The sequence below is a fragment of the Zonotrichia leucophrys genome, chromosome 2 (genome assembly GCF_028769735.1).
Source record: "Zonotrichia leucophrys gambelii isolate GWCS_2022_RI chromosome 2, RI_Zleu_2.0, whole genome shotgun sequence".
Lineage (NCBI taxonomy): Eukaryota > Metazoa > Chordata > Aves > Passeriformes > Passerellidae > Zonotrichia > Zonotrichia leucophrys.
In genome coordinates this window covers 88,989,528-89,015,119 of record NC_088171.1, presented here as the reverse complement: position 1 = coordinate 89,015,119, position 25,592 = coordinate 88,989,528, and the positions used below count along the sequence as shown (strand labels likewise).

Below are 25,592 nucleotides of genomic sequence, written 5' to 3'. Positions count from 1 at the left end.
TTATTCTTTTGGATGAGAAAAGTTACTGTTAGCCCCCTGACAGGAGGAGACTTCTGGTGGTACAAGGCTTGGCTCCTTGCTCCTGCGCTTTTGTTTGGCCAGGTGGAAGAGCGCTACCAGAGGTACACACACGCAAGGAAGGGCAGCCAGCAGCACACAAATGGCCTGTACCCAAGGTGGATAAACTTTCTCCTCTTTCATGGGGAAGCCTTCCTGTGGAGATAAAAAAGCAAGCAAAAGAAATAATTTGTAGGTACACTTAGATTTTGCTATGATTTCTATTTTTATTTTCTTACACTATCTTAGTAAGGATAGCAAGTTTTACTCTGTCTACAGTAGCAGTCAGTGGCTGTGCCCTCTGCAAACCCTTCTTGTGGGTCTAGAGTCAGCTGTAAATGTTTTACACTTTCAAAGATGTACAGCTGGAATTGCAACACATTCCTAAGGATGTGGGGATTGCCCAAGGGTTATCAGATCTTACACCCTCTCTTGGTGAAATTATGTTCGTTCTTGTTGTATTCAAAGTTTAACTGGTTTCAGCAATTACTGAGTATGTTCTTTGTCAAATAGGGAAGTTGTATATCAGAGATTTTGAGGGAATGATGATAGAGCAATTCCTGCAAGTCTGTGGCTATGAGTTTTATTTGGGAAGATGGATACTTGATGGCATTTGGGGGAGACACTGCTGCTGTGTAATCCTCATATAGCTTAGGAACAGAATCAGTCTTCAAACCCCCACACAAGGATGTACGTGAGAGGGGTCAAAGAAACTGCAGTTGATGTGAGACAGTGACATCCAGTTGAAATGTTCTCAGCATGCACATGTCTTTTTTGCTGAATTAACCAACACTGTCCTCAGACCACTGCCTCCCTGTCTGCCTGTCTAAAGTACACGCTCCTATATCCACCAGGGCCCCAGTGATACTGGTTGCTCTCACTGAGAAATGCCTTCATCCCTGACATCTGTTTTGCAGCTGTAAAGCTCTGCTCAGGTATTTGTTCTATCTCTGAACCCCCTGTGGGTATGGGATGTCTATGACATGTTCACTTCGACACTTCTGAGCATTACACACATCCATAAGAAATATGGAACATGGGATAAGCAGGTGGCCTCAAGAGGAGACAGGTTTTAGTATGTGTAACCGCTTTGCACACTTGAGTCTTCTCATTCTGAACACTACATGACTTCAAGCTATTTTCAATGGGTAAGCAGTAGATAACAATAATATTAAAGGATCTTGTAATGGAGGAAAATAGATAATTCTTCCTTTAAGTGCTAAAAATATTTGAGCACATACATAGTTAGGGTTCCAGGCTGTGTAGCTTGGTGGCTTCTGCATCTGAAGAGTAACAAAGGCCATGAAGACAATTAGCAGGAGCAGAGGGCTAATAAACCTCCATGTGATCTGCCAGAAGAGACTGAGTTTTCTTCCGGTCATCCATTCCACATCTTCACTGAACCTTGTAAAAGAGGGCATGTTTATGATGATGTCAGAGCTAGAGTGGTAACAGTTTCCCTGTTTTATAGCTTCCTGTAAGTTGGAAACACAGAGCACAGCACTGTAAATCTTTTCTATTCCATACCATTCTTTAATAACACACTGCTTGCTTGAGTAAACAATAATATCATCCAAGTAGGTCTTTACTGAGCTATACCAGAGATGGATGACCAATTTACATTGTCAGTTAGTTACCTGAGCATCTAGTGTAAGGTTTCTCAGCTTAAATAAATGATGATAATATTGCAGCAGTTCTGTAAACTATTCAGATATTTACCATAAAAAGACAAAATTGCCAAGGGAACAAACAGCATGCTAGGAAAATGTCTCAGTTACCAGCACCAAATCAAATCAGGTCAGGGTCAAGGTCACTGCAACCTGAGCTGCATTTATGTCTTAGAAGAAAACATTCCATCTCTTTCCAACATACCTTTTAATTTTATAGATATACACAACTCCAATCACTTCAAAAAAAGCGATGACTAGAAGAGGCACTGAAGCTGCATATCTGTCAAAAATGTCAATCCAGTAACTCCCTGAACCCAGTGTAAAACACAGAGCAATGAGGAAGCTAATTAGACATATTATACCTGAAGAAAAAAAGATATCTTTGTTATTGGAATACTGAACTTGGTAGGTTTATTTTTGTTCTAAATAGTTTTGTTCTTTTTCTAATAATTTTTGTTCTCTCTCTCTCTGTGGAGATACAAAAGGTGTTTTCTCATTAGGGGAGCTAATACCACTTCCCAAACTCAATTTTCTCCTGTGTGTTGGCCAAGGGCACCACTGTTGAAGGAGGAATGCATTCATGTGACTCAGAGTGTACTTCAGTTGTTCATACTTCTTCCATCAGACAGCCTGGGCTGTGCTGTGAGCCAGTGTTAATTTTTGACTGCTGTAGTGAGTTTCAGGTGCCTCATTTCCATGCAGCCATAGGGTTAAACCGCAGGCACGTGCCACCTTGGAATTGTAAGGGCCCCCTGGATTTCTGTCCCTATTTCCTCAAAGAGCCCAGAGATACAAATGTGTGTGTCCCTTATGTTCCAGCATGTGTCATTTGGGTTTCAGCACACTTCTGTACAGCCAGTTCCCCTTTAGTCAAGATTTAGATTTGGGATAATTGAGAGAACAAGTGGGAAGGAAAGGAGCGAATAAAGGTATTGCTGGGCATAGACATTGGCTGCAACTCAGTTTGTACCTCTTTCTAGTGTGTTGCTAATTGCTTCTAACTCTGAGATGGCCTTTGGTTCAATTCTGTAAAATATTGGCTCCAGACTTTTTTAAAATGTTTTAAAGTTCACAATTGGAAAATCAGTTTTAAAATAATATTTTTAACTCATCAAGTTGGGAAAAAATGTTTTTACATGAAAAATTTTAAAATCAGGAATACAATTTAGATACCATGGGAAGACTCTACAAAAGGCATAACAGCAATATTTCCCATAAGAATTTAAAAGGGCACATTGCAGTAATATTAATCTATTAGTTGCAATTGTCATAGATTTTTCTGGACCTATTTCATAGTAGGATCTCTCAGACTCTAATTGAGTCTGGTTCTTACGGAGCAAGTTTTGTTCAATAACTATGGCTGATTGTAAAGATTCCAATTTTGGTGCCAGAACAGAATCACACACCTTCATTCCTCATTTTTCAAGTGGTATTTTTCTACTCTGACATGTTCACACTAAATGTGAATCTGTAGCAGCATAAACCTGGGTGAAATAGGTGTGAATGACCTCTCTTACAGTGCTAAGTTCAAGTGCAGGTGGTTATGGCAGACCAGCTGATGTCACTGGGTGCCTTAAAGTGATTTGTATCAGTGCCAAAGGCTTAAGGGAGAAGGCAAGGCTCTTCCTGATGACTGCAACAGCTCAGAGTGGACTGGACTCCAGAAACAGCAATTTAACAAGCTTTCTCAGACTGGAGCAGTTTAATTTGCAAACTAATTAAAAACCGGCCAAGGCACTATAATATTGTCACCTGACAGCTTCTGCCATAGCTGCTACCTCATCTCTCTGCTTATCTTCTGCACACACAATCCACTTACTTACACTGTGACATTCAGCTAAATTAATGCAAAAAATTATGAATTCATCTGTGATATTTATTAAGCAGTTAATGGTTTGTGTATCTATAAGGAAGTCACCTTCTTTGAACAAAGCAATACCTTACCAGACAATAGCTCTTTAGGTGCTGATTTAGGTAGAATTTGAAGCTCTAGAAGAGGAGTGAAGACACCCTCAATGTTTCCAAACATCGAAGAAAGGCCCAAGCTGAACAACATGATGAAAAACAGGATGGCCCAGGCTTGGGAGCCTGGCATGAGGATGATAGCTTGAGTGAAAACAATGAAAGCCAAGCCAGTTCCTGAGACACTCTGCAGCATTCACAAACAGATACAAATACACATTACAATGTCATTTCTCATGCATAAAGTAACTGTAACACAGTGCTGTCCTTTTCTGGAGTCAAGGTGGCTGGTCACCCTGTGCCCTCTGTGGCAGCCAGCATTTGAGAAAATGGGCAGTAGAGAGTTTAATTTTAAGTATTCGAAGGATATCTAGACAATCACAGAGCAGAATTTTAGCCTGCACAGAGAGATGGGTTCAGAGTAAAGTAGACTGGAGAGCTGTAATTGTAATAGAAATTGTTTTGCTAATACCATCCTAAATCTGCTTTTTAAAAATCTATGATGTAGTAGCTTCTGGAAAAAAAGAGGTGTAAATAAGAATACGATTATCTCTCTTAACACCAAGAGAATTTGTGAATCATTGGTCACAAAATCCCCTATAGGCAGAAAAAGACTAATTAAGGCAGAAAAGACTAATAGGGAAAAAGCCAATTTCAACCAAATTTCTTTGGTGTAGTCTCCCAAGGACAAGGATATTGAAACCTGAGCATTGAAAAATGCTAATGTTGCTATAATTTGGAAGTAAAATATTTAAAAATGTAAATCGGAAATGGATGCCATCAGAAGAAGTGACACAAAAGAAGCTGACTTGTACCAGGGCTGGAATGTTGTTCTTGGACTTCTCCATCATATGAGTAAAATAGCCTACTTTACCATTACTGTATGTTAGGGCTGTCGTGCATTAGCACACACTGACTGTGCCAAACAGCATCCCTGAAGCAAGTGGAATGAGGTAGGACAAGAAAACAGACAAGAAACATCTGTGTTTAGTGGTAGGGGAAATGTTCAGGTAGGGTGGAAAATAAGGAGAGGCTCATGATGCACTTTGGTGGTGAACAGTGTACATTGTAATGGATTTTTTGATACTTTCCTAAATACAGATTTAGAAAATTCCCATTCAGTATCCTTTTTCCATAATCTTTCATTTAGATGTGTTCCTCCATTATGCTTATTTTCTGTAAACTGAACAAGGACTGAATCTAGTGTCCATGGTAGACTTCTGGTGGGAGCACCCTGGAAGATCAGTTTTGTGGTAATAATATGTAGTTTTGTTTGCCGTAACAGGCAGCTGTACATTCAGACTATCCTGCAGCAGTATTGTTACTTCAAATGTTGAAAGATTGATTTGTTGCATGATTATGTGTAATATATCATTGCAGGTGGAATAGAGTACATGTACTTAAAAGAAAAAGGAAGACAGGAATCCTTCTATGTAACTTTGTTTAAGGATTACCTGTTGTAATCAATTATGGTACCTGATCAAGAAATTCTTGAAGATCACAGCTTTTCAGTTTGAGCCCAGCAATTTTTTCTGGATATGATGAATTCAAAAATCTAATCCAGGATGTATAGTTCTGTCGCAGGATGCTTTCTTCTGGAAGATCAAATTCATTGATGATATTGATAATGTTCCTGCCAGAGAAGCCAACATATTTAAACTTTAGTTTAAAAATTTGCAGATGATGTGGCTGGAAATGCTATGCTGTGTATTCAGGTGCTACTTCAAAGTTGTGTTTACTTTCTGTGCTGCTATTTACAATATAAAGGAAAATATTAATTGACAGCTTTTATATATAAAATAGTAGAAAATACTCAGACTATTTAATGTTGTCTCAGATAGAAACTCTGACTACTTTATGCAGATTCAGTCTCTAAATAATTTTTGTTTTATCAGATCTCCAGACCATTTCTACTACTTGTGTTTAATAAGTTAATGAAATAAATTTCTAATGATATAGAAAAAGGAGGGGATTTTTACTACTTCTAATGCTATCCTGAGAGTAAGGTGCAAACCTTGATGCACTACTTGAAATGGGTTGTTCTGCAATTTGTCTTTATTCTTACAAATTATCATCCTTGACTCAGTCCCATACTACTTTATATTTTTGCATTAAACTTCTCCATACAGATGTTCTTCTTTTCTAATGAAAATAAATTTTCTAAATACATGTCTTTCAAATAACACATTATCACATTATATATTTAGGCACTGGAACACAGCTTTCTCACCTGTCCAAGCAGTCCCAGTAGGCTGTGGTTGCTTTAAACCCCAAAACAGAAAAGACTGGGATGGAAGCATAGAGGGATGTCATGCTGTTCACAATTGCTACTGTCACAGCATCCTTTTCACAGTCATTTCTAGAGATGGCATTCAAATAAGTTAAATGATTAGGCAGATTTTCTTATCTGTGATGCAGTTATTTCTGCAAACTTTTTTTAAAATTTCTTCTCTCCCTCCCTCCCCTTCCCCCTTCTGTTGGAAATTCTAGTGGAGAAAAAATAAATCTAGATTAGAAAGAAAATCTTTCTAATCTAGTTAGAAAATCTGTCTATTAGAAAGACAGACACTTTTCTAAAGATCCATTAGAAAAATTTAGAAAATTATTTTTAAAATTTAAGAAATTGCACAAAATGCAGCAAGAATTCAGCCAGATAATAAAGGCTGTGGTTCTACTCACTTTGCTGGATTGTAGCTCGCGAATGCAATAAGCCCTCCAAAAGCCAAAGAGAGAGAGAAGAAAATCTGTGTAGCTGCATCAAGCCATACACGGGGATTTTTCAAAGTGTTCAGCTGAAATAATTGGAAGAAATTAATGTATTAGGCTTAAATTAAAATTTATTTTCCTCTTGCAGTTCTCATAGCTCACCTGTTCTTTCAATTCTGGAATTTTGAGCTGTGTTGCCATCTAAATACTATGAAAATGGGAATAGGTACTAAACAGGTCAGTAAAACAAGTGTTTTCAAGAGTATCATGGAGGCTATTTAAATGTGTGCAAGAATTATAGAATCTTTTTTATTGTGCATTTTGTCTGTCTGATGATAATGTGGTTCTAAGTGATAAACACTAGGAACACAATAGAGAAAATACATTTTTCCTCAATTGCTTTTTTTTTTTTTTAATTCACGTACTTAACCTGCAGTTAAAGAATATTGTCTTCCTAAAACTCTATATACAAATATTAAACCTTCACTGTTTTAAGACAAAGTGATTCTGTAGCTTCCCACATTTGCTTAAAAACTAATTTAATAGAAGTGACTAAAAGCACAAGCAGGCAAGAAGAGAACAGTTTTGAAGAGTAGCATCTGCTATTCAAAGTGCTGTGAAAACAGCAATAAAGATAGGTCAGCATAGGTAATACAAGAACAAAGGAGAAACTGACAATGAAATTTGTATTTTTTTGTAAGGGCAGTATGATACAGGAAGGTAAATTAAAAAGCAATGATTGGTGGATTACAGAGAACATTAAGCAGTTTTAAATAGCTTCACTAAGGAGTTTTGATGTTGAAATCTTTATAAAAGAAAGAGATAGAACATGAGTAATGCACAAAATGTAAATGTGATCCATGAATATTACTTTTCCTGCAGAAACTACAAAGTGGTGTGTTATACCCTACCATGTGAATTGCTTTCTGATCCATTATCAAGGACAGGGAATAGAAGAATGTTTTGCTGAGAATGTTTTAAAAGCCAGATAGCTCAAAAGTAATGCTGAGGCTGTAGACTGTTTCACTTTGTTTTACAACAGTCTGAGTTAAATCTTCATCCCAGTCATGCAGGACAACTTGTGTGTTTTGTGTCTGTGTGCCTGTGCTTGTGATCCAAGCCCATGACTGGGAACATACGTAGGAGTGAGAGGTAAGTATGCCAAAAGACCCTTCAGCCCAACCCTTTTGGGTTTCTCTGAAGCTGGCCTGAGCTTGAGGAGCAAGAACGATGGGTCCACCTCGGTGTGGATGGATCCAGGCAATGCCAGTACTGCAGGTGCTCTCTCCTCAGGGAGCCCAGTGCTTTGACCACAACAGAGCTGTGTCACCTCTTGTACAACACAACACAGCCAGCAGATTCATGGAACCATTGCTGGCTGAAGTGATTCAGCAAAGGCAAACCCTTCTGGAGGTTTATTTTGAAAGATCACAGTCAAGCCCTCAAAGGCCAGAGTGCTCACTTGCAGTGCAGAAACTTGGCACTCACGTGGCTCTGTGGCCTTCACACTTTGATTAAGTGCTGCCAAGTCAGTTGATGCTGACAAATGTGACTCCTAAGTCTGGCTTTCTCACTGGGAACTTTGGCAAATGAGTCTGGAGGTAGTTTAGACTGGTACTAGGTGCAGTGCATTTATTGACTCCAAAAGATACTGATCAACCCCAAACTTGAAAAGATAATGGGCAGGCATGCGTGACATGGCAATGTCATTATCTGGTCTCATTGTTGAAAGTGTTATTTTATATTTATATGGCATACAGGTTTTATAAGCATATGTTCAGAAGAAAAAAATGTGCTGATGCCACAAACGTGGATGAAGATGTACGATCAGGGTTAATGAATAGTCCCCTGTTCATTCCCTGTAAGGAGGAAAGTAAATATAATTGCTCGCTCAAGAGTGGTAGCATGTTTGAATTTTTGAATATATGAAGCACAGACAGAAACAGAATTAAAAATTACTGGGGTCCTTGTGATGTGCAATTTTGCTGTAAAAACAGCTATTGGTTTTGTGAATAGAGGATTTGGGGGCCTGTGCTGCCTTTTTTTTTTTTGTTCTTTTTTTGTAAAATAGCTGCTGAGTTCTAGGCACAGGCAACAGTTGCCCAGCCAAGTTCTTGGAATTGTTCATTGCCAGAGAACCTCCAGATATTTACAATCTCTGAAGTTCTTTCGAATGTGAAAGAGACTGGAGAAGGAGACACTTGTATTCCTTAGGTGACACAGGTGTCCCCTGAAGGTGAACCATGCAGACTGTTGCTGGTGCATGAGGGAATCTTGTTTTGTTGTTTCTGCTGCCTCTGGTTATTTATTTTGCAAAATCCTTTCCAAAATTCTGTTCCAGCTCCTGTGTGGCTTCATTGTTGTACAACTTCTGCTTTCCTCTCAGGTGTCACTTCAGGATACCTTTTTGTTTTCTTGCCAGCGTTATTTTGCAAGTAATGAAGAATTAATCACCACTTTCGAGAAGGTGAGTGAATCATCAGACTTCTCTATGTCTGAAAGTGAATGCAAAGAAGTATTCATTATTCTGAAATTTAAGGTGCAAAGTGTGTCAGATGACAAAAGCTGATTATGTATTTTTGCATGAAAATAAAAACACAGCCTCACATAATTAAAATCCATATGCATGCTTTTATTATTTGTGGTACTTATTAACAAGAGCTAAAATACAAACATGGAAAGTGAATAAACTTTAAAAAATTGTAGTTTAGAAAAGAAATTCAGTTAAGTGGTTATGATGTTGAAACTGGGTAAGATGGGACTTTTTGTGCTAGGTGTTACTTTCACAGATTTTCACAAACAACAGTGAGTGTCACAGTTATGAGATAATGGATGTAGCAGCTGTTACAGAGAAACTACAATTTCTGCTCCACTGCAGAGTTGGAAAGAAGTTGGAAAATATTGCCTCCAATCAGGGAAGAATGTCAAGAAGGTTGGTTTTATTTTAAAAGCAATCTGAAACAGACAGTAGGTGATTTACTTCTTTAATTTGCTAAAACTTTTTCTGCAAAACGATGGGAAAAGAAGAAGAAAAAAGCACGCATTTGAGAAATATGCTTTACAGTTTTGTAAACTGATGGGGTCTGCGTGGGCCAAGTAAATCTGCCTAACAGCCCTCCTGTACAACTCACTTTGAGGCATCCCCTGTGGAGAAGTGTAAAAGAAAAACCAGTGTTTGCTCATGGGGAGGGTGGGAATAGCCTAACAGCAAAGGCAGTACTGGTAATGCAGTTGGGGGGTAAGGGGATGAAGAGAGAAGGGCAGTGTTGAAACTGTGTGCTTACTGTGCTTTTGAAGTCCTCAAAGTGCCACAACCCTGTGTAGCAATTGGAAGGTTGGTTTAACAAAGCCATCCGTCTTACACTAACTTTCTGTGCAATGGCAACACCGATAGTAGGTATCACTTACCAGCCTGTTCCATCAGCTTTTCCACATTTGTAGGTAAGAACATCACTAAAACCATCTTCAGATGACTTTTCAAGGATGTCCTCAGGATCTGCGTCCTCAAACCAGCAAACCATCAGCTGCAGGCTCTCTGCAGGTGGATTTTCATTCTGGCTTCTGTTGCCACTGTACAAATCCATCCGGCTCTTTTATGATGATCTGCTCCTCCTCAGCACTGCAATACCTCCAGGCTTTGTGAGCACACACAAATCTAGTTTCCTGCATTCAGTTCAGGATCATTGCAAACTAAATTCCAAAAATGCCTGAGCTGTTCCAGAGAAACCTGATAGCCTAGCTGAGACCAACTGATGACAGGCTGAGGCGTGTTTTGTTTGTGTTGTCAAAGCTGCTTTCTTCCCTAAGACATTGCACCAACCTCTTATAATCCTGTCTGGCCCTTCAAAAATGTAAGTGAATATCCTAATCTGTAAAAACCAAGCTTGTCCTTGAGCTCTGGCAGCATTTAGATGGGTGCCTGTGCCACTGGGCTGGTAGAAAGAGGGATAAAACAGTCTCATCTGAGCTTTCTCTTGCTCTTGTCCCTTTCCAGCCTGGCATATAAAGTATCTCTGAACTTCTTGGCTTATGTTTTCTCTAATATCTGTGTTCTTGTTGTAGGAAAGGAAAGGAAAAATCCAGTGCTCCAGTGTTTGAAGCACTTCTGTGGCTGTGGAGGCAGCAGATGCTCGAGAATGTGTCAGTGAGTGCTGCTGTTCCTCCTCTACACCCACCACTTCAGGGAGCTTTTTAGCCATGAAGGTGGAGTTGTGAGGAGCCTCTAGTGGATTGCAACCACTTAGTGGGACAGTTTGACTTTGCATTTGGGAGTGCTGCCAAGGACAGTGTAGGAAAGGTGCTTCTGAAATGGGCAGCATGTGGAAGGATCTGAAACTCCTGTCCATATGAGAAGTTAAGGAAAATGGGAGAGGAGCTGTTCTCCAGCAATTCTGTCTTTTAGAAAGAGATACAGAGAAGGGAGAAATACTATGAAGAAGCAGGGGCAGGGGAAAATTACTTTTAACCTTCAGAAAAAAAATCATTTTGCGGTGTAAATCCTCAGTTGTTCTCTTTGTGAATTCTTAAAAGATTAAAGCTGTGTAAATTCTATAGCAGTGGCAGGGAAACCCCATCTTTCTCATGTACTTGTGAAGTACATCGGTTTCACTTACACGGTAGAGACTGAAGCACCCATTACATTCTTAAACTTAAATTTCCAGTATTTTCTTACACTGAGCTGTTGAATTCTTTGCTGCTTATTTTCTTGTGAAAATATATTAAAATAATTAAGTCACTTCATCTCAGAAAAAGAGCTTAGCCGAGCTCTTGGATAGACATGTAAACCAGGAGTTGTTGGCAAATGGTATGAAATCTGAGGAGGAGTAAAAGGAAAATTAATAATGATACTTACATTAGGGGTGAAGAGGTAAATCAGACCTTCAGTGGCTCCTGGTAGAGTGAGTCCTTGAATAAGGAATATAGTCAGGACCAGATATGGAAATATTGCTGTGACATAAATTGCCTAAAGTAAGGAGGTCAGAAGACAGAGAGTTACTGGCAGTAAATTCAATCAATTCTATTTAAATTATTGCAACATACAATAATAATAATATTGGATCATTCAGCTACAGATGAATACAGCTATCTTTCAAATAAGCAGGGTGTACTTTTGCAGAATATATTGGTAACAAAATGGCTCTTAAAACTGTGTGAGGGAAGGCTGGTAGAGCAGAAGTGTTTGCAATGGAAAAAGAGAGAAGCATCATTTTAAGCCACTTTTACTGTTGTTCTCAATTTGTTGGACAGGGAGCATACTGAATGGTGCCAGTGTGGTAAATGGGGTAAATGGGATTTTCCTTGTGGTAAAAACTGAGTGTCTGGAGGGCAGGATTTCAAACTGCAGCATAATCACTTCTCTACCCTTTCCATACCTTCCCTGTGCTTTCAATTCCTCGGATGGTGCAGAGATAGACAATTGCCCAGCAAGCTGCTAAGCACAAAATGAGCCACCACTGGAACGTGCCACTCTCAGCAATATCAGGTGTTATGTTCAATGTTTTCCTGTACCAGAAATAATTTACTGCAGTGCTTTCATAACATTCTTCATTAAACCCTGAAAAAAAAAAGGTGGCTAGTGTCAGAATAAATTGTGGGCTGCAAAATCTGATACAGAGATGGACTTTCTGCACTCTCTGTAATGTGCAGCAAGACAAACTCTCACAGCAGGCTGAGACTGACACTTATGTGAGACCCTCACCAGAACACCACCAGCATTTTACACAGGGAATAACTTCCTGATTAGAAGCAGTGTTGTACTCAGTGCAAGGTAAAATCTAAACTAATTGTAGTGAAAACAATGAATTTTTCTAGCTGTATAGCTGCAAACTGGTGGAGCCATAAAAAACTTCAGGCACCTGAGAACACATCTAAGTCCAGGCTCCCCTGGCTATGTCATGGCACTGTGATGGGGAAAGATCCAGGCATTGACCTCTTTGGTTTGAGTTTCCAGGACTTCTGTGAACAGCAGCTTCAGGCATCTGCATGCAGGGGAGTGGACATTCCCCAGCCAGGCTCTGTCCCTGAAGAAAAGGGAACTGGCAACGTGGTGTATACCACAACCTTTGATGTCTCTGTCTTCCTACTCTAGCCAACCCTAAGGCCTCCAAAAGAAAGTTTAATTCCACTTTGTTTTTTCTTTTTTCTTAGCCTTTTACTCAGGTGGCATTTCTTGCTGTGCCCTAGAACTTGTTCTCTCTCATGCTCTGAGAAAAAACAGAAGCTGAAAAATAGTTTTAAAAACCTGAGAGCATTCTTCCTTATTCTGCTTGTGTACACTGTCTCACTTTAGTCTTAGTAAAGGTTTGGTAATGGATAACAGGACTTGCTCTTTATTGTGTTTCCCATTTTAAAGTCCAGCAAAAGGACTCATGGACTTTCTGGCTATTGTTGTTCCTATGAGGATGATGAGTTTGAGTAAGCTAGCATGACTCTTGTATCTTTTTAACAGCAATTCAAACCAGGACTTTTTCATAATTCAGGGCAAAATAAAGTGTGGTTTCTTGATTAGGCCAGAGTCTGATGCTTTGCTAGCAGTGCTCATGGAGGTGTACTTACCTGTTCTGTTTTCATTTAGAGGACAAACACTCCAAGGAAGAGGTTCTTGGAAGGAGTTTATTAAATACCACATCACCCAAGTTAACACAGTGTTGTAGAATAAGCTCACCAGAATCGACACCATCCATGAACCAACTCCTACAGAAAGCACAAAATCTCACTTCAGAAAAGTTTTGGAAAAACTTATCAGTCAGTCACTGCACTAGCTGTTTGAAGCTCTCATTTCCTAGTTTTTCAAGATTTTCTTCTCCATCCCCCTGACCCCATCCTGAGATTTTCCAATGAAAGAAGGGCATTGTGTGTCCTCAGTAGCCAAACACTGGTGCACAATCCCTCAGACCACCAGCCCTGCTCCAGGAATTCTGAGACTCTCTACTTACATAGAAGGTTAGGGTTGAAATCTTTGCTCTAGTATGTAGTCCATTGTTTTCTACAATACTGGACAACTGTAATTGCAGAGAGAAAAAGACACCAAAGTTCTGTAGTGTGCTGTAGCTGCATGAGACTCTTTTCCCAAATCATGCACAGGTGCCCTAAATTGGGCACTATTTTACTCCTGTGATGAGGAGGGAAGACACTCAACACCACAGTTTCTGCTTGCTTGCATTTTTGCAAGGGAGTATGAACATGCCTGGTTGTAGGAGATGGGTTTAGCTGGAAGCACCACCTGCAGCTTGGTATTTCTTTCTTGTTGCCCTCTGGCCTTTAGATGACTCCTCTTATGCTCCCCTTCTCCTCCCACACAGCCCCACAGGCAGGGCTATCAGTGCCAGGACCATTTCAGGCACCTGCTTAGGGCAGGGCATGATCCAGCAGAGCTGGCTGAAGCATGCAGGAGTTTCCCCTTGCCCTGCAGGCACAAGGGTGTTATCTCAATTACCCAGGAGAGTCAATGCCTTAACCTCCTTCTGGTGGCCATTCTGCATCACTTTTTGCAGCCTAACAATGGTGGACACAGGGCACCAGATGTTTTTTTTCAGATATTGAATAAGTAGAAAAGAGCTGGCAGTAGAGGACTGCACACCAGTCTGATGCGCTGTGTGGATTGTCCCTCATGTCCAGCTGTGTTGATAAAGTCCTTTCAGCAACCCCACCCTCTTGTGGAGGTAAGCCTTCCCATGTGCTTTGGACTCATTAGGAGGTACCAGGATCCTTGATTTCCTGTCTTTCTGTCCTTCCTCAAGTCTGCTATTTATGGTCAGAGAAGACTGGGTCCTTGAGGGACTGTGGAAGAAGCACTGTGGGCAGGCAGCTCTTGTTGAGTACCAGGGTATGGTTGGAATGGGACAGTGTTGAGGACCAGAGTCCATTTCATTATGCTCCCCACAGAAAAGGTTATTAGGTTTGCATTTGAGGCTCTTCAAATGATCCTGAAATGTGCTTGCAGTAATGTCTGCAATACACAATTACAGAATCACAGAAGGGTTTGGGTTGGAAGGGACATTAAAGGTTATTTAGTGCCACCCCCATTCCATGGATGGGGACATTTCAACTAGACCAGGTTGCTCAGAACCCCATCCAACATGGCCTTGAATGTTTCTAGAGAAACCAACCCTAAATATCTCACCACCCTCATTACAAATTATTCCTTTTTAATCCTAACACTCATTTCTTTTTATATCCTAAAACATATCAGGCACAGGTCTGTGGGAAGTGAGTGCTGGGTGGGAGCTGTCTGCAGTTCCTTGAGCTGGGACTGAAGGGACGTACCAATGCCTCCAAGGTAAGGAGAGATGGTGTTCCAGGCTCCAATGCTGCCTTTCCTCAGGCACTGCCCAAGGGCCAGCTCGAGGTGTAGCAGTGGGATTCCTTCAAAGACAAGAGCGATGAAGTATGGGATCAGGAAAGCCCCTGAAAAGACATTTAAGTGTGATTAAGCCACATGATTTTTCTGCATCTCACTGAAATTACTGGTTTATAATTAATCTGCTTTATCAGCCTAACAAAGTCCTTGTAGGATGCGTTGAGAGAGGGATCATTGCTGGGGACACCTACAAGTAACATCTGTTGCTGGTAACTTTGGTAGTGAAGATGGAGGAGGAGGGACTGGGATGCTTAGTGCTGCAGGACACTTCCCTCAGGCATTGCTGCAGCCCATTATAGGTAATCTGACTATTTCATCCATTTCCCTTTCTTTTAAGCATCTTTTGTCCTCCTCATAAAGCAGAGGGGTTTGCCTCTCCCCTATTCCATCTGTTTTTTCTTCAGTGCATTACCTTGTTTCATTTCTAAAGGTTCTCAGGCCTGTGCTCCTCCATCCTGCTCTGGAAAAGCAGGATTATGTGCTGTATACGCCCAAGAGACCATGGTATTTTATTGCATGAAGCTCTGCTCAGACCACAGAGCCTCTAGCTAATGAAAAACTGCAAGCAAGGCTGAAGTTGTGCTCTGAGAGGTGTGAGCCATGAAACTTCATTTCTTCCCAGTTTGTGTCCTTTACATTTTTCTGTTTTCCTCCAAAAATCTCCCTTGGGCCAGAAGCAGCGTGTTCTGTTGGTTGCCTGTGGGCAGGGACCAGTCCTACCAACAGCCTGGCTGATTCCTGCTAGACTGTGTGCAATGCCTCTCTTCCCCCACCTTCCCCCAGAAGGGACACACGTTTAGGTCTCCCTTCTTTTGCACAGATGCTGTTTTCATGAGACAAGAAATTTCTTCAGTGTGTTTGTACCACCTGCCCAAATGTCCAGTTAAATTGAAATGGTGGAATAGATTGAAGTTTATTGCCATGACCAACCGCCACTGTGACCACAAAGTCTTTTCTCTAGGGAGACAAAGACAGAAGTCCTGCCTCAGCCACCTCCCCATCCTCCTACAAATGTGAACAGATTCCATGCTCCTCATAGCTTTGTCAATAAACTTGTGCCTTATTCTATAATTTCTGATTTGCCTCCAGACCTCATATCTGGGTCTGTTCAGCTCTGCCCTTCCAGCTCAGGAAACTTTCTTTATGCTCTGTCTTCGGCCCTGAGAGAGAGGTGGGGAAATGCACAAGGATTTCTGGTCTCCACCTGGAATGGCGCCTGGGTTCTGCAATCAGTGGCTATTTAGAAAGGCTGGGCAGATAAAATATAATCTCTTGAGTTAGTGTTGTATTGCAATAACTTTGCTACCTCTTGTTACATGCTGCAATAAATCCACACAGCACCCAGAGAAGGTGTGTTGTTGGATGGTTTAGCCTTTTATCAAGTTATGCATAGAAACAAAAATCACAAAGCTCTTCTCAGCAAAGAACTGTTCATAAACTGCTAAACTTGGAAATAAATGTCTCACCTTAAGATCTCTATTCTTGAAATGCTTTTAACTGGGAAGCAAATTTGAAAAACAAATCTCACAGTTAATTCCTAGTATGTTGAATCCTCAGTTTGAGGTCCCTTCAAGAAGAACCCAGTAACCTCTTGTCATGCTTGGTCCTGTGGTCTGTTTCAAACCTGCTGCAGTGTCCCTATCCACAGCACATCTGAGGGTGCCAGCCCAGCCCTTCTGGCAGTCTCATGCCTTGGACTGTCTCCTGAGAAGAGCAAACTATTGAGGCAAGTGACCAGAGCACTGCAGTATGGAGTGCTCTACTTCTTCATCCATCTGCCTGGTTCTCCACCAGCTCTGGGAGCAGCTGCAATCCATGCTGCAATCCCTGCTGAGCCCTCGCTAGCAGAACACTCCATAAGAGACCAGCCTATCTCCCATATCATATCTCCTGGGAAATAACTGGGTAATAATTAGTGCAAATTGTTATCTCTCTCCCCTTTTCTGTTTGCTAGTTGAACCACTGGCAGCAGAGCGTGTTTAGACATTCTGCTGATAAAAGCATGTTTACTTAGTGCTGGCTTGTGTGTATCTTCAGGCATATTTACAGCATGGCAAAACATCGTGTCACACTTGGAAAGAAAATACTGGTTTTCCATGAGAATTATATAAAATAATCTGCTATCTGCAAATATGAAAATATGGCAAAGGAACGGACTAAAAAGAAATAATTTATGAATCTAATCTTTCTCAAACCTAATTCAAGTAAATGGCTTGAAGTGTAAAGTAAGTTTTTAGTTATTCATTCCTTTGCATTACAATATTTTTAGTCAAAAAGAAAAGAGAAAAAGAACAGACAGTCTGCTGAAGCACTTGAAGCTTACTCTTCCACAATAAAATCCCCCACCTATAGAAAAACATGGAGAAACATTAACAGTAAGCTATCAGATACAGAATAGTGAGTAAGAACCCTCAAGCACTGTATAGTTGAAGGCTCTGATTAATAGAGGAGGATGTGCCAGAAGGTAAAAATTAAGTACCCATTTTTAAAAAGGCCACGAGAAGTCTCATAATGAAGAAAGCAAGCAGAAAATCCGAGGAGCAGAGAACCTAAGACACACCAGGTACCACAAACCAGAGCATTCAAACATAAGCACAGCAAAACCTCAGCAGAACCCATGTGATGTTAAGCCCAGGCACAGCAGAACTCTGTAGATTTGGTTTCCATGGAGGATGGGAAAAGGAAACTATAGCAGAAAAAATCATAAAGCACAAGCAACAAATTATCTTGTATCTGTACATTCTACTTAAACAAAAAAAAAAAAAAAAAGAGTTTAGGGGATTTTTTTTCTTCGGGAAAAGTGAAAAAGGAAAATTATAGTGGTGAAGCATTTTTAAATACTTTAAAAGCCTGGAGAGATGCCCATAAAAATAAAAAGTATTGCCAAAGCATGATTTAGTTGCATCCCTGGGGTGGGACTTAGGAAAATTTTAGTTTACAACATTCCTTCTGTCAGAAAGACACTGAAGATTCATAAAGCATTGATCCCGCAAGTAGAAACACGTGGTACTAAAAGAAGGTTGAGGGAAAAAGTCCAAAACTTGTAAGAGTCAAAAGTTATTTTGGAAGGAATCCTGCACAAGGATATCACAAGCCATGGAACAATCCCCTGCACATGAGAAGGCACAGAAGGCTACAAAAGCATTTTCAAATCAGGGTATCAAAAACTGCAACTACTGCACTACTGGTAAGCTGGTGTTGTTAGCAAAAGTCCCAAGTGTTGGGGTGCACCAGTGTGTAACAAGATTGCTGAAGGACCATTGGAGTGGGGACAGCTCCACAGCCACAGCAGTGGGAAAGGAAGGAGCAGGTGCGCTCAGATCCACAGAGGGTTTTCAAACCTGACCCCTCGGTTGCAGGCACAGGCAAGTCAGGTCAGGACAGCAACTGCCCGACCATATCCAGCAAAATTCACTTGAAGGGCACAACCTTTGTTGTGTCACCTGCACGTGACAGTCTGGGGGAAAGTGCACGAGCCTCTAGGCAGGGCAGCCTGGGGAGAGCTGCCAGTGCTCCACGGGACAGAGAGACCAGGAGGCTCCGGAAGGAGTGCAGTCTAATGTTGGCTCTCAGCAACCAGCAAAGCAGAGTGAAACAACCAAATTGGGGTTGTCACTTGGAAAGACAGACCAGCAGACTGGGCTGGTGGAAATGTAAAGCAGTTTGAAGTATCAGCTGGGCAACTTCCAAATCTACATGTACTAAGACCTGTAGAAATTGATGTGCCTCAGTGAGAAGCAGAGAAAAAGACCCAGTAGGTGTGCTTGATATTGGGATACTACAACTTCCTAAATGGTGGAGAAATACTGATCAAAAATCAGGAAGGACTGATCTTGCATCTTACCAGTGCCTGTGAATCAGCTAGCAGAAGTAAAGCAAGTGACTTGAAATGATGATTCAAAGACACAACAGCATTTGAAATACCAGAACATGAATAATACTTTTCCTTCAGATAGAGTTTTGGGAGTAGAAAAAATAATTATAATGAAGACTGAAATGACCTGGAAAGTCACAAAATAGTAGTTTTGAAGGAAATGCATCTGTAGGGTCTGAAAAATTCAGAAAGCACATCTCAATGTGATAAAATGCAGCAAGCATTCGGAGATCCACTTCATTAGTTCTGTTGGTACATAGGAGGAACAGGGATGGGTACACTTTTCCAAAAGACTAAGAACTTAATGGCAAGATAGCTGAGATAATTTATGTAATTTTATGCAATAGGTGGGAGCTACTTGTTCAGATACAAAGATAGTAGCTATTCAGAGGGATTTTCAGACCTGTCCCATTCTCTCCTTGGCAGTTCAGTGGCTAAGCAGTGTGGTATAGTCAACACAGCAAGGAATTACATCAAGACATCAGATAGGGAAAAAAGCAACTTAATCACACTCAGCCCTGTCTCTAGAAAATAGCACTCCATGACCTCTTTTATGTCTTCTCACATGCCTCAATCTAAATGAAAAGTATGAGCTACTCTAAGCATTGTATTTGTGCAGCGCACTGATAGTGCCTTGCAGGCCACATTACACACCTTACTGACTGAAACTTGGCAGAGTTGAATTTCCCACATAAATGACTGTATCCCCTTGAGAGACAGTGAGGGAGCCAAAGCCATGTCCAGAAAACCAAAGGGACAGTCAATGGCCATTTCAAATGAAGATGGGTAACACTCACAGAAAACTCTTAAAATAAGCTTGGCAAACTCCCCTGTGAAATGTGAAGGATGCAAACAGGCAGCTTTCAAATACAAGCATGCACCAACCTGAGATATAAAGGGCAATCAAATATAGTAAATTATGAAAGGATTGACTCTGCATGTCACAGCTTTTCACCAAGGGTTTAGGCAGGATATGGCAATAAACTGGAAAATGGAGTTGGTTACTAGCTGTAATCCAATTTTTCTGTCAGACAGTGAATAGTTCTGCTCTTCCCAACATACTGTGTTTGTTTGGGGCTGGTTTTGGGTTTTGCTTTTTTTTTTTCTCCCCAGTATTTTTCAGTTATACAATTTGTTCCTCCTAGGTTTTGTTTTCTTTTTGAGGACACAGTGAACCAGGCATATCACAGCACGTTGTAGTTCAAATTTGAGCAAAAGGTCAAGTAGGCCACCGGTTAGGAAAGTCTGTAAATGGTTGTCCCAGAAGCAAACAGTTCTCCCTTTGTAGCATGACTGTAGTGTGTAGCAGTATGGGGTTTAGATGGTGGTTGCTGCTACCTATAGTAGTGTTTATGTGTATTTAATTTCCTAGAAAATAAATTTTAATTTGTATTTTATATTACAGATATTTTTCAGTAATTTTATAGGCTCAGGCACTATACACATTTTTAGTACCCATGGGTTAAGCAGGCATGTATATATATACACTACCTATAATCTAAAATAAACCACTGCAGTCAGTTCTAGCTAGAACTGAGTTGATTTCATTAAGTATGCTCAGATGGCTCCCTGTGTAAACATATGGATGTATGACTTGTTAGTGTCTCAGTTTTAAGTGACAAACTCTGTACTGGGCTGTTTAGAGAATTCTTTCCAATCTCAGTTGCCTGGGAACATTTGTGTTTGTCTCTACCAACTGTGGCAAACAACCTTCATACCCATTAGTCATGAAAAGTAAATAGCTAACTTAACTCAGGCAATAAACCCAAATAATCAGTAACGGCAGCAGGTGATAAATGTCAGCAGAACTGATATTATATTAGATCTGAGTTACTGAGTAACACTAATGTGCAATGAATCAGGGCCAGAGGTCTGATGGGAACAGCTGACGTGAGACAAATGTACAAGCACTTGTTTTCATCTCTTGTTTTTGAAAAGATGCAGAAACAATGATATCACCTGAAACGGCTGTAAAACTACCCCAGAAGCCATCCAGCCTTCAAGCATGTCTGTGCTATATCCATACCTGGCTTCTCCATGCTTGTGATTATGGCTGCATGCAGAAAGCCATGGCCCCTCTCAGGGCTCCCAGTTAAACACAGTGCTGCTGGTCTCTCCCATGTGCACATCTTCACATGCACACACACAGGATTCATGCTCCAATACCCCTGAAAATCTGTTGGGCTCTTGCACCTGAGTTGTTTGCTTTCAAAAATGCAAACCCAAGCCATGTCACTGCTTTAAATCAACAGAAGAAAAATGCAGCTACCCTACGCACAGATGTAAATGCAGGAGCTCTGTCTTCTCAGTGATCGTCATAACTCACTCAACTTTTCCAATGCCAGCTTTCTATGCCAAATTATTCACAAACCTCACAGCATTCTGTTACAGAGTCCATCCTGCTATTGAGCTCTTTGAGCCCTTTGTTGAAGGGGCCAGTAATGACCAAACACTGACTGTCCATCCATACATTGACCTTAATTCACCACTGTCTTGTGCCACTGTTGGTGGTGATGCTGTTTGCCATAAGTGAGTCTGGTGGCTATTTTAAGCTGGTTTCTCACTGCAGCATTACTACTCAGGGAGCAAAGGAGCAACTCAGCCCTTGCCCCTGCAGCATTTCTCTGGTTTTACTCTCTTTAAACCTGCTCTACTCCCTGTCTTTTTTGTCCCTACAAGTTCCTGTGGGAAATAGTGGAGTTCTGGAGCTGGATGCACAAGCAAGCAGACTTTCTGAGCACTGCTAAGTCCATTAGACAGGTAACCTCCTTGCAGTCAGACTCATGCTTCTCCTGGAGCAGTGAGGACAGGGATGCAGGGGAGCCCAGAAGGGAGGATGGAGGGGAGAGATCAAACCTCAGGGGCACATGAGCTCTGCTGTCTTCTGAAGTGAGGCTGGGATCTGAAACACCACTGGCCACAGCTGGCCACGGGTAAACAACAATTGGTGCTTCATAGGAAAGTGTGAGAGCCTTTTTATGGGCAGTGGAACAATATTTCATTTCAATCTCAACTTCACACAAATTTTGTGCAGGCTCTTGCAGCTGGTGGCTCCAGAAGCTGCTCTGTGCAATGAAATGTGTGGAGGAGCTGCATCTTGCTATCATCCTGCCTGGGATTTTCAAACTTTCTACTGAGCACTTTGTGTTAATCATTTGCTACATTATAAAAACATCACATTATGTTTGCTTTATTATGTTGTTTGTTAATCCTGAATGCTTTTCCCCTTGCTTTCCAAGACACAAAGATCACCTGAGATGCTGTAGAGGATTTGATCTACAGTTCCTGCTCCATAAGAATATTTTCCTTGCATGTCTCATGCCATATCTGCTAGGAGATGTCTCTCTAAAAATGTTAATCATGTCTCATTAATGCCAGTATCATTAACTGAACTGACTGTTTTTCCCAGTAATTTCCATGGGAAATTACTGGGAAAACACAGAGAAACAGTGTGTACTCCTGACTTTCTAGCCACCCAGTGATGGTACTTTTCCACAGGAGTTTCACATTTTTATAATAAATAATAGAAGTCATCTAGTGTTCTGGGAAGAATCTAACCTACTGCTTCTTGTCTTATCTCCATTTGTGTAACTCAACTGTTGCATATTCAGCCTTAAAAAGCTCCTTGCCACCAAAATAATTTCCATTTTCTTGTTTATAGACTATGATAAACATACTCTTTAATTTTCAATTTCGTGATCTAAATAGATTGAATTCTTAAGCTGTTTGTGTCACAGAAGTTTTCTAAGCCTTGAATAATTGCTGGGACTTTTCTCTATTTTGTCTTTAAAAATTTTGTCTAATTTTTTAAGTTGACTTTGAAAAGTGGACTTTTAGGAAAAGCCAGAGACTCAGAAGTTGTCTTACCATAGGCAGCAATATCTCTGCCTACTTCCTGGTGTTCTGCTTACATCTGCCAAGGTTCTTTCTCTTGATACAACCTGCTATAGCTTATTAATTGAGCTACTTACCACAGTCCCTATCTAAGTGGCTACTTCTCTCTAAAACACCTTTCTTTACAGGCTACATCCATGCTCGGTTCCTTTGTTGATTGAAATGGAAGTAGTTCATCAATACAGACACCTCAGTAAAACAAACTTGGCTGTGATAACATTTTCTGTTACTTAACATTTTCTCCAGGTGTGAATTTTTGGTTTCTCCAATTAATTGAAAGATAACAAATAATACTGGGCTGAAACAATTTGTTCACTCTTCTTTAGACAGCTTACTGTGGCAGATTTCAAAAGCTTCTGTGAATGGTGAGTTACCAAGCACTCTTTTCAGATCCATTTATATTTACCAAATTGTCTGCTTCCAAAGCAACTCCTTGTGGAGCTGGTGCCCAGGCACAGGCTTAGGCAGCTGTCCATGACACCTGGCAGGCTCCTGTTGCTGCTCCATCAGCTGAGCATTTTAAACAACCTCACAGACAGCCAAAAGCACAATTTAGTTTTGTGCAGGGGCAATTCCAGAGGATGAGGTAGCTCCTAAGAGCACGGGTGATTAATGGCTCCCTCACCATCCCAAAGGGAAGTCCAGTGGCCATTTGTCTAGGGGCCAGTTCCCTCAGGCCTCCCAAGGACTTCTCATTTCTCCTTAAGGTAGCCAGCTGCAGATTCAGTTTCCTGCTTCCACTGGGACCTCAATAGCACTATAAAAACTTAAACATAGATTTGTTCTATCATCAGTCAGGTCAGCATCAATCTGGTCTTCCTAACCGAACGTATCCTTTTATAATTAATATATTTCTATGGAAAGAGCTAATTAACTGGTGCAAGACATTAATGACAATCAGTATTTTTTAAAAAGGTATATAACTGATATAAATTATGTAATTTCCACTCCCATCAGAGGTTAGTATAGCTGCATGAGAATTGCAGATCAGTATTTTGGTAAAGTCCCGTTCCACTCTTACCGCCTCCATGTATCTGACACAAGTATGGAAAGCGCCACACGTTCCCCAGGCCAACGGCAAATCCGATACAGCTCAAAATGTACTGGAACTTATTGTCCCACTTGGGTCTGTCATCTTCTTTGGGGGTTTCAGGTGTTGCTGATAAATCTTGTGGCATTATAATGAAATATCCGTGGCTTCTCAGCCCCTTTCCCTAAAAATGGGAATATGCTTCAAAACCTGTCGCTCCTACAGGTTTTATGCAGGGTGACAGAAGGATCTTGGAAGAAAGGTGGAGCTTTCTTTTTATCTGATGCAAGGGGCTGTGTCATTACCAAGGATGAAGTTTAAAGACAAAACCAGGAATTATTTATATATAGAGAGTTACCACTCTTGCCTTTTTTGCAGCTGCTTCTATAGTTAGACAGCTTGGGAATATGTTGTTAATGGGTAACTCAGGATCAAACAGGTTTTTATTTTCTGTTCTCTGTCAGAGAAGTGTGACACTGAATATAATTAAAAAGAAAACTTTGCAGAGGACTAATTAAAATTGCAAAATACCTGTAAAAATCTGTGAATAAAACATTGGCATTTCCTGTCTTAGTTTATTAATAGAAGTAAATAAATGAAGTCATCTTTTCCAAATACAAAAATTCAATTAGAAAAAAGAAAAAACAAGAAAAATTAGACGTTGTGTGTTCAGACATTAGAATTTGGTCCATTTTCACAATAGTTGCTAGAAGTTAATCACTTCCCACCTGTCAATGAATCCCCAGTGACTATTTTTATTATTCATTAAATAGTTACTGATGAATGCAAGAGCCGAATGCTTTCCTTCAATTGAAAATATGTGAGAATATTTTTCTGTTTTCTTTCAGTCATACCAGGGTTTTGCTGGTGTGCATGCCAAATCAGTTCACACTAAACAGAGCAGCTAGTCAGCTTGCTTGCTTCAGTAAAGCAACAAACAGTTTATGCCTGGATACCCCTCTCCAAATGGGAAGAGTTTCTAAGTGAAGGTGAATTGTTTTTCCCAAAATAAAAGGTGAATAGTTTTCCCCAAAATTTCCCCTGCTCTGCTGCTAAGCACACAAATGGGATCAGGTTGCAGATCATCCAGCCAGAAGCCAGTTTGAGATCAAGGCTGCATGATTCTCCCTGGGCTGTCACAGCTCATCTGCTTGCACCTCTGCAAATGTCCAGGCTCACAGATAGAGCAACTCAACTTCCCAGTGTCTTGTCCAGGATTGTCTCAGAGCTGCAGGTTCAGTTTCCTGCTTCCATTGGGACCTCAGTAGCAGTAAAAACTTCTGGACACACAGGGTGGTTTGGCAGCCCTTGCACAGTGTCAGTGCTCCCAGGGCACACACCACCATCACTCCTTTCCCTGCTGCTCTTCTGATCAGGAGGTGCCTTGGGCTGGGCTTGGGCCCTTCCAGCAACACCCCAAATTCCACACCTGGCACCACAGCCAGCCACTTCACACATGGTGTTGCTCGTTCCTGGTTGCTGAGCTTTTTATCAGCAGAAAAATCAGACAAAAAATGTTCTTCCTATTAAAGAGTAACAACTTCAAATAGTTTAAAGGGTTACTTACATTAATGTAATTTTTTAAAAAATGAAAATTAAATGTAAATTAATTTAATAATTCAGATTCTGTGGAATGGGCTGCCCAGAGAAGCTGTGGATGCCCCATCCCTGCACGTCTTCATATCCAGGTTGGATGGGGCTTGGAGAAACCTGGCCAAGTGGAAAGTGTCTCTGCCCATGGCAGGGGGGTTGGAACTGGATAGTCTTCAAGGAATTTTCCAACCCAAATAATTGACTCTATGATTCCATGAAGTACACATGCAATGTGTACTTTACTCTCAATTTTCAATGCAATGCACTTTACTCTCAATTTACAGGAGATAGACTACCCTAAAGATATATTCTGGAGTAAGTATACCCTAAGTGTACCTATTCCTTTTAATAGAGTACATTGATTACAACCAGTATGAGGATCTAAACTGGATCCATTCTTGTTTCAAAAGGTGGGTGTAGGAACTGCTGCAAGGTAATACAAGTGTA

At 40.8% G+C, this 25,592-nt stretch overlaps 1 protein-coding gene across 1 annotated transcript; it reads right to left on the bottom strand.

Moving 5' to 3' along the window:
* On the bottom strand, positions 1–23,700 carry LOC135442924 (sodium-dependent neutral amino acid transporter B(0)AT3-like). Its single transcript, XM_064703200.1, has 12 exons — positions 23,544–23,700; positions 14,661–14,801; positions 12,951–13,088; positions 11,768–11,949; positions 11,248–11,358; positions 6,369–6,481; positions 5,920–6,048; positions 5,166–5,322; positions 3,672–3,876; positions 1,930–2,089; positions 1,299–1,461; positions 1–213 (listed from the first exon to the last, which is right to left on the bottom strand). Exons 1-12 carry the CDS (start codon positions 23,698–23,700, stop codon positions 1–3), a joined length of 1,869 nt encoding a protein of 622 aa, XP_064559270.1.
* Between the last annotated feature and the right edge of the window lie 1,892 nt (positions 23,701–25,592).

What these genes read in the sequence shown, in the direction of transcription:
- LOC135442924 (XM_064703200.1), bottom strand. Translation starts at nt 23,700, where the DNA reads ATGCCACAAGATTTATCAGCAACACCTGAAACCCCCAAAGAAGATGAC. An exon ending in TTCAAGAATTTCTTGATCAG is followed by an intron (nt 3,877 to 5,165) that starts GTACCATAATTG and finishes TGAATGCTGCAG; the next exon opens with AGTGTCTCAGGAACTGGCTT. An exon ending in ACCTAAAGAGCTATTGTCTG is followed by an intron (nt 2,090 to 3,671) that starts GTAAGGTATTGC and finishes TTTTTTCTTCAG; the next exon opens with GTATAATATGTCTAATTAGC.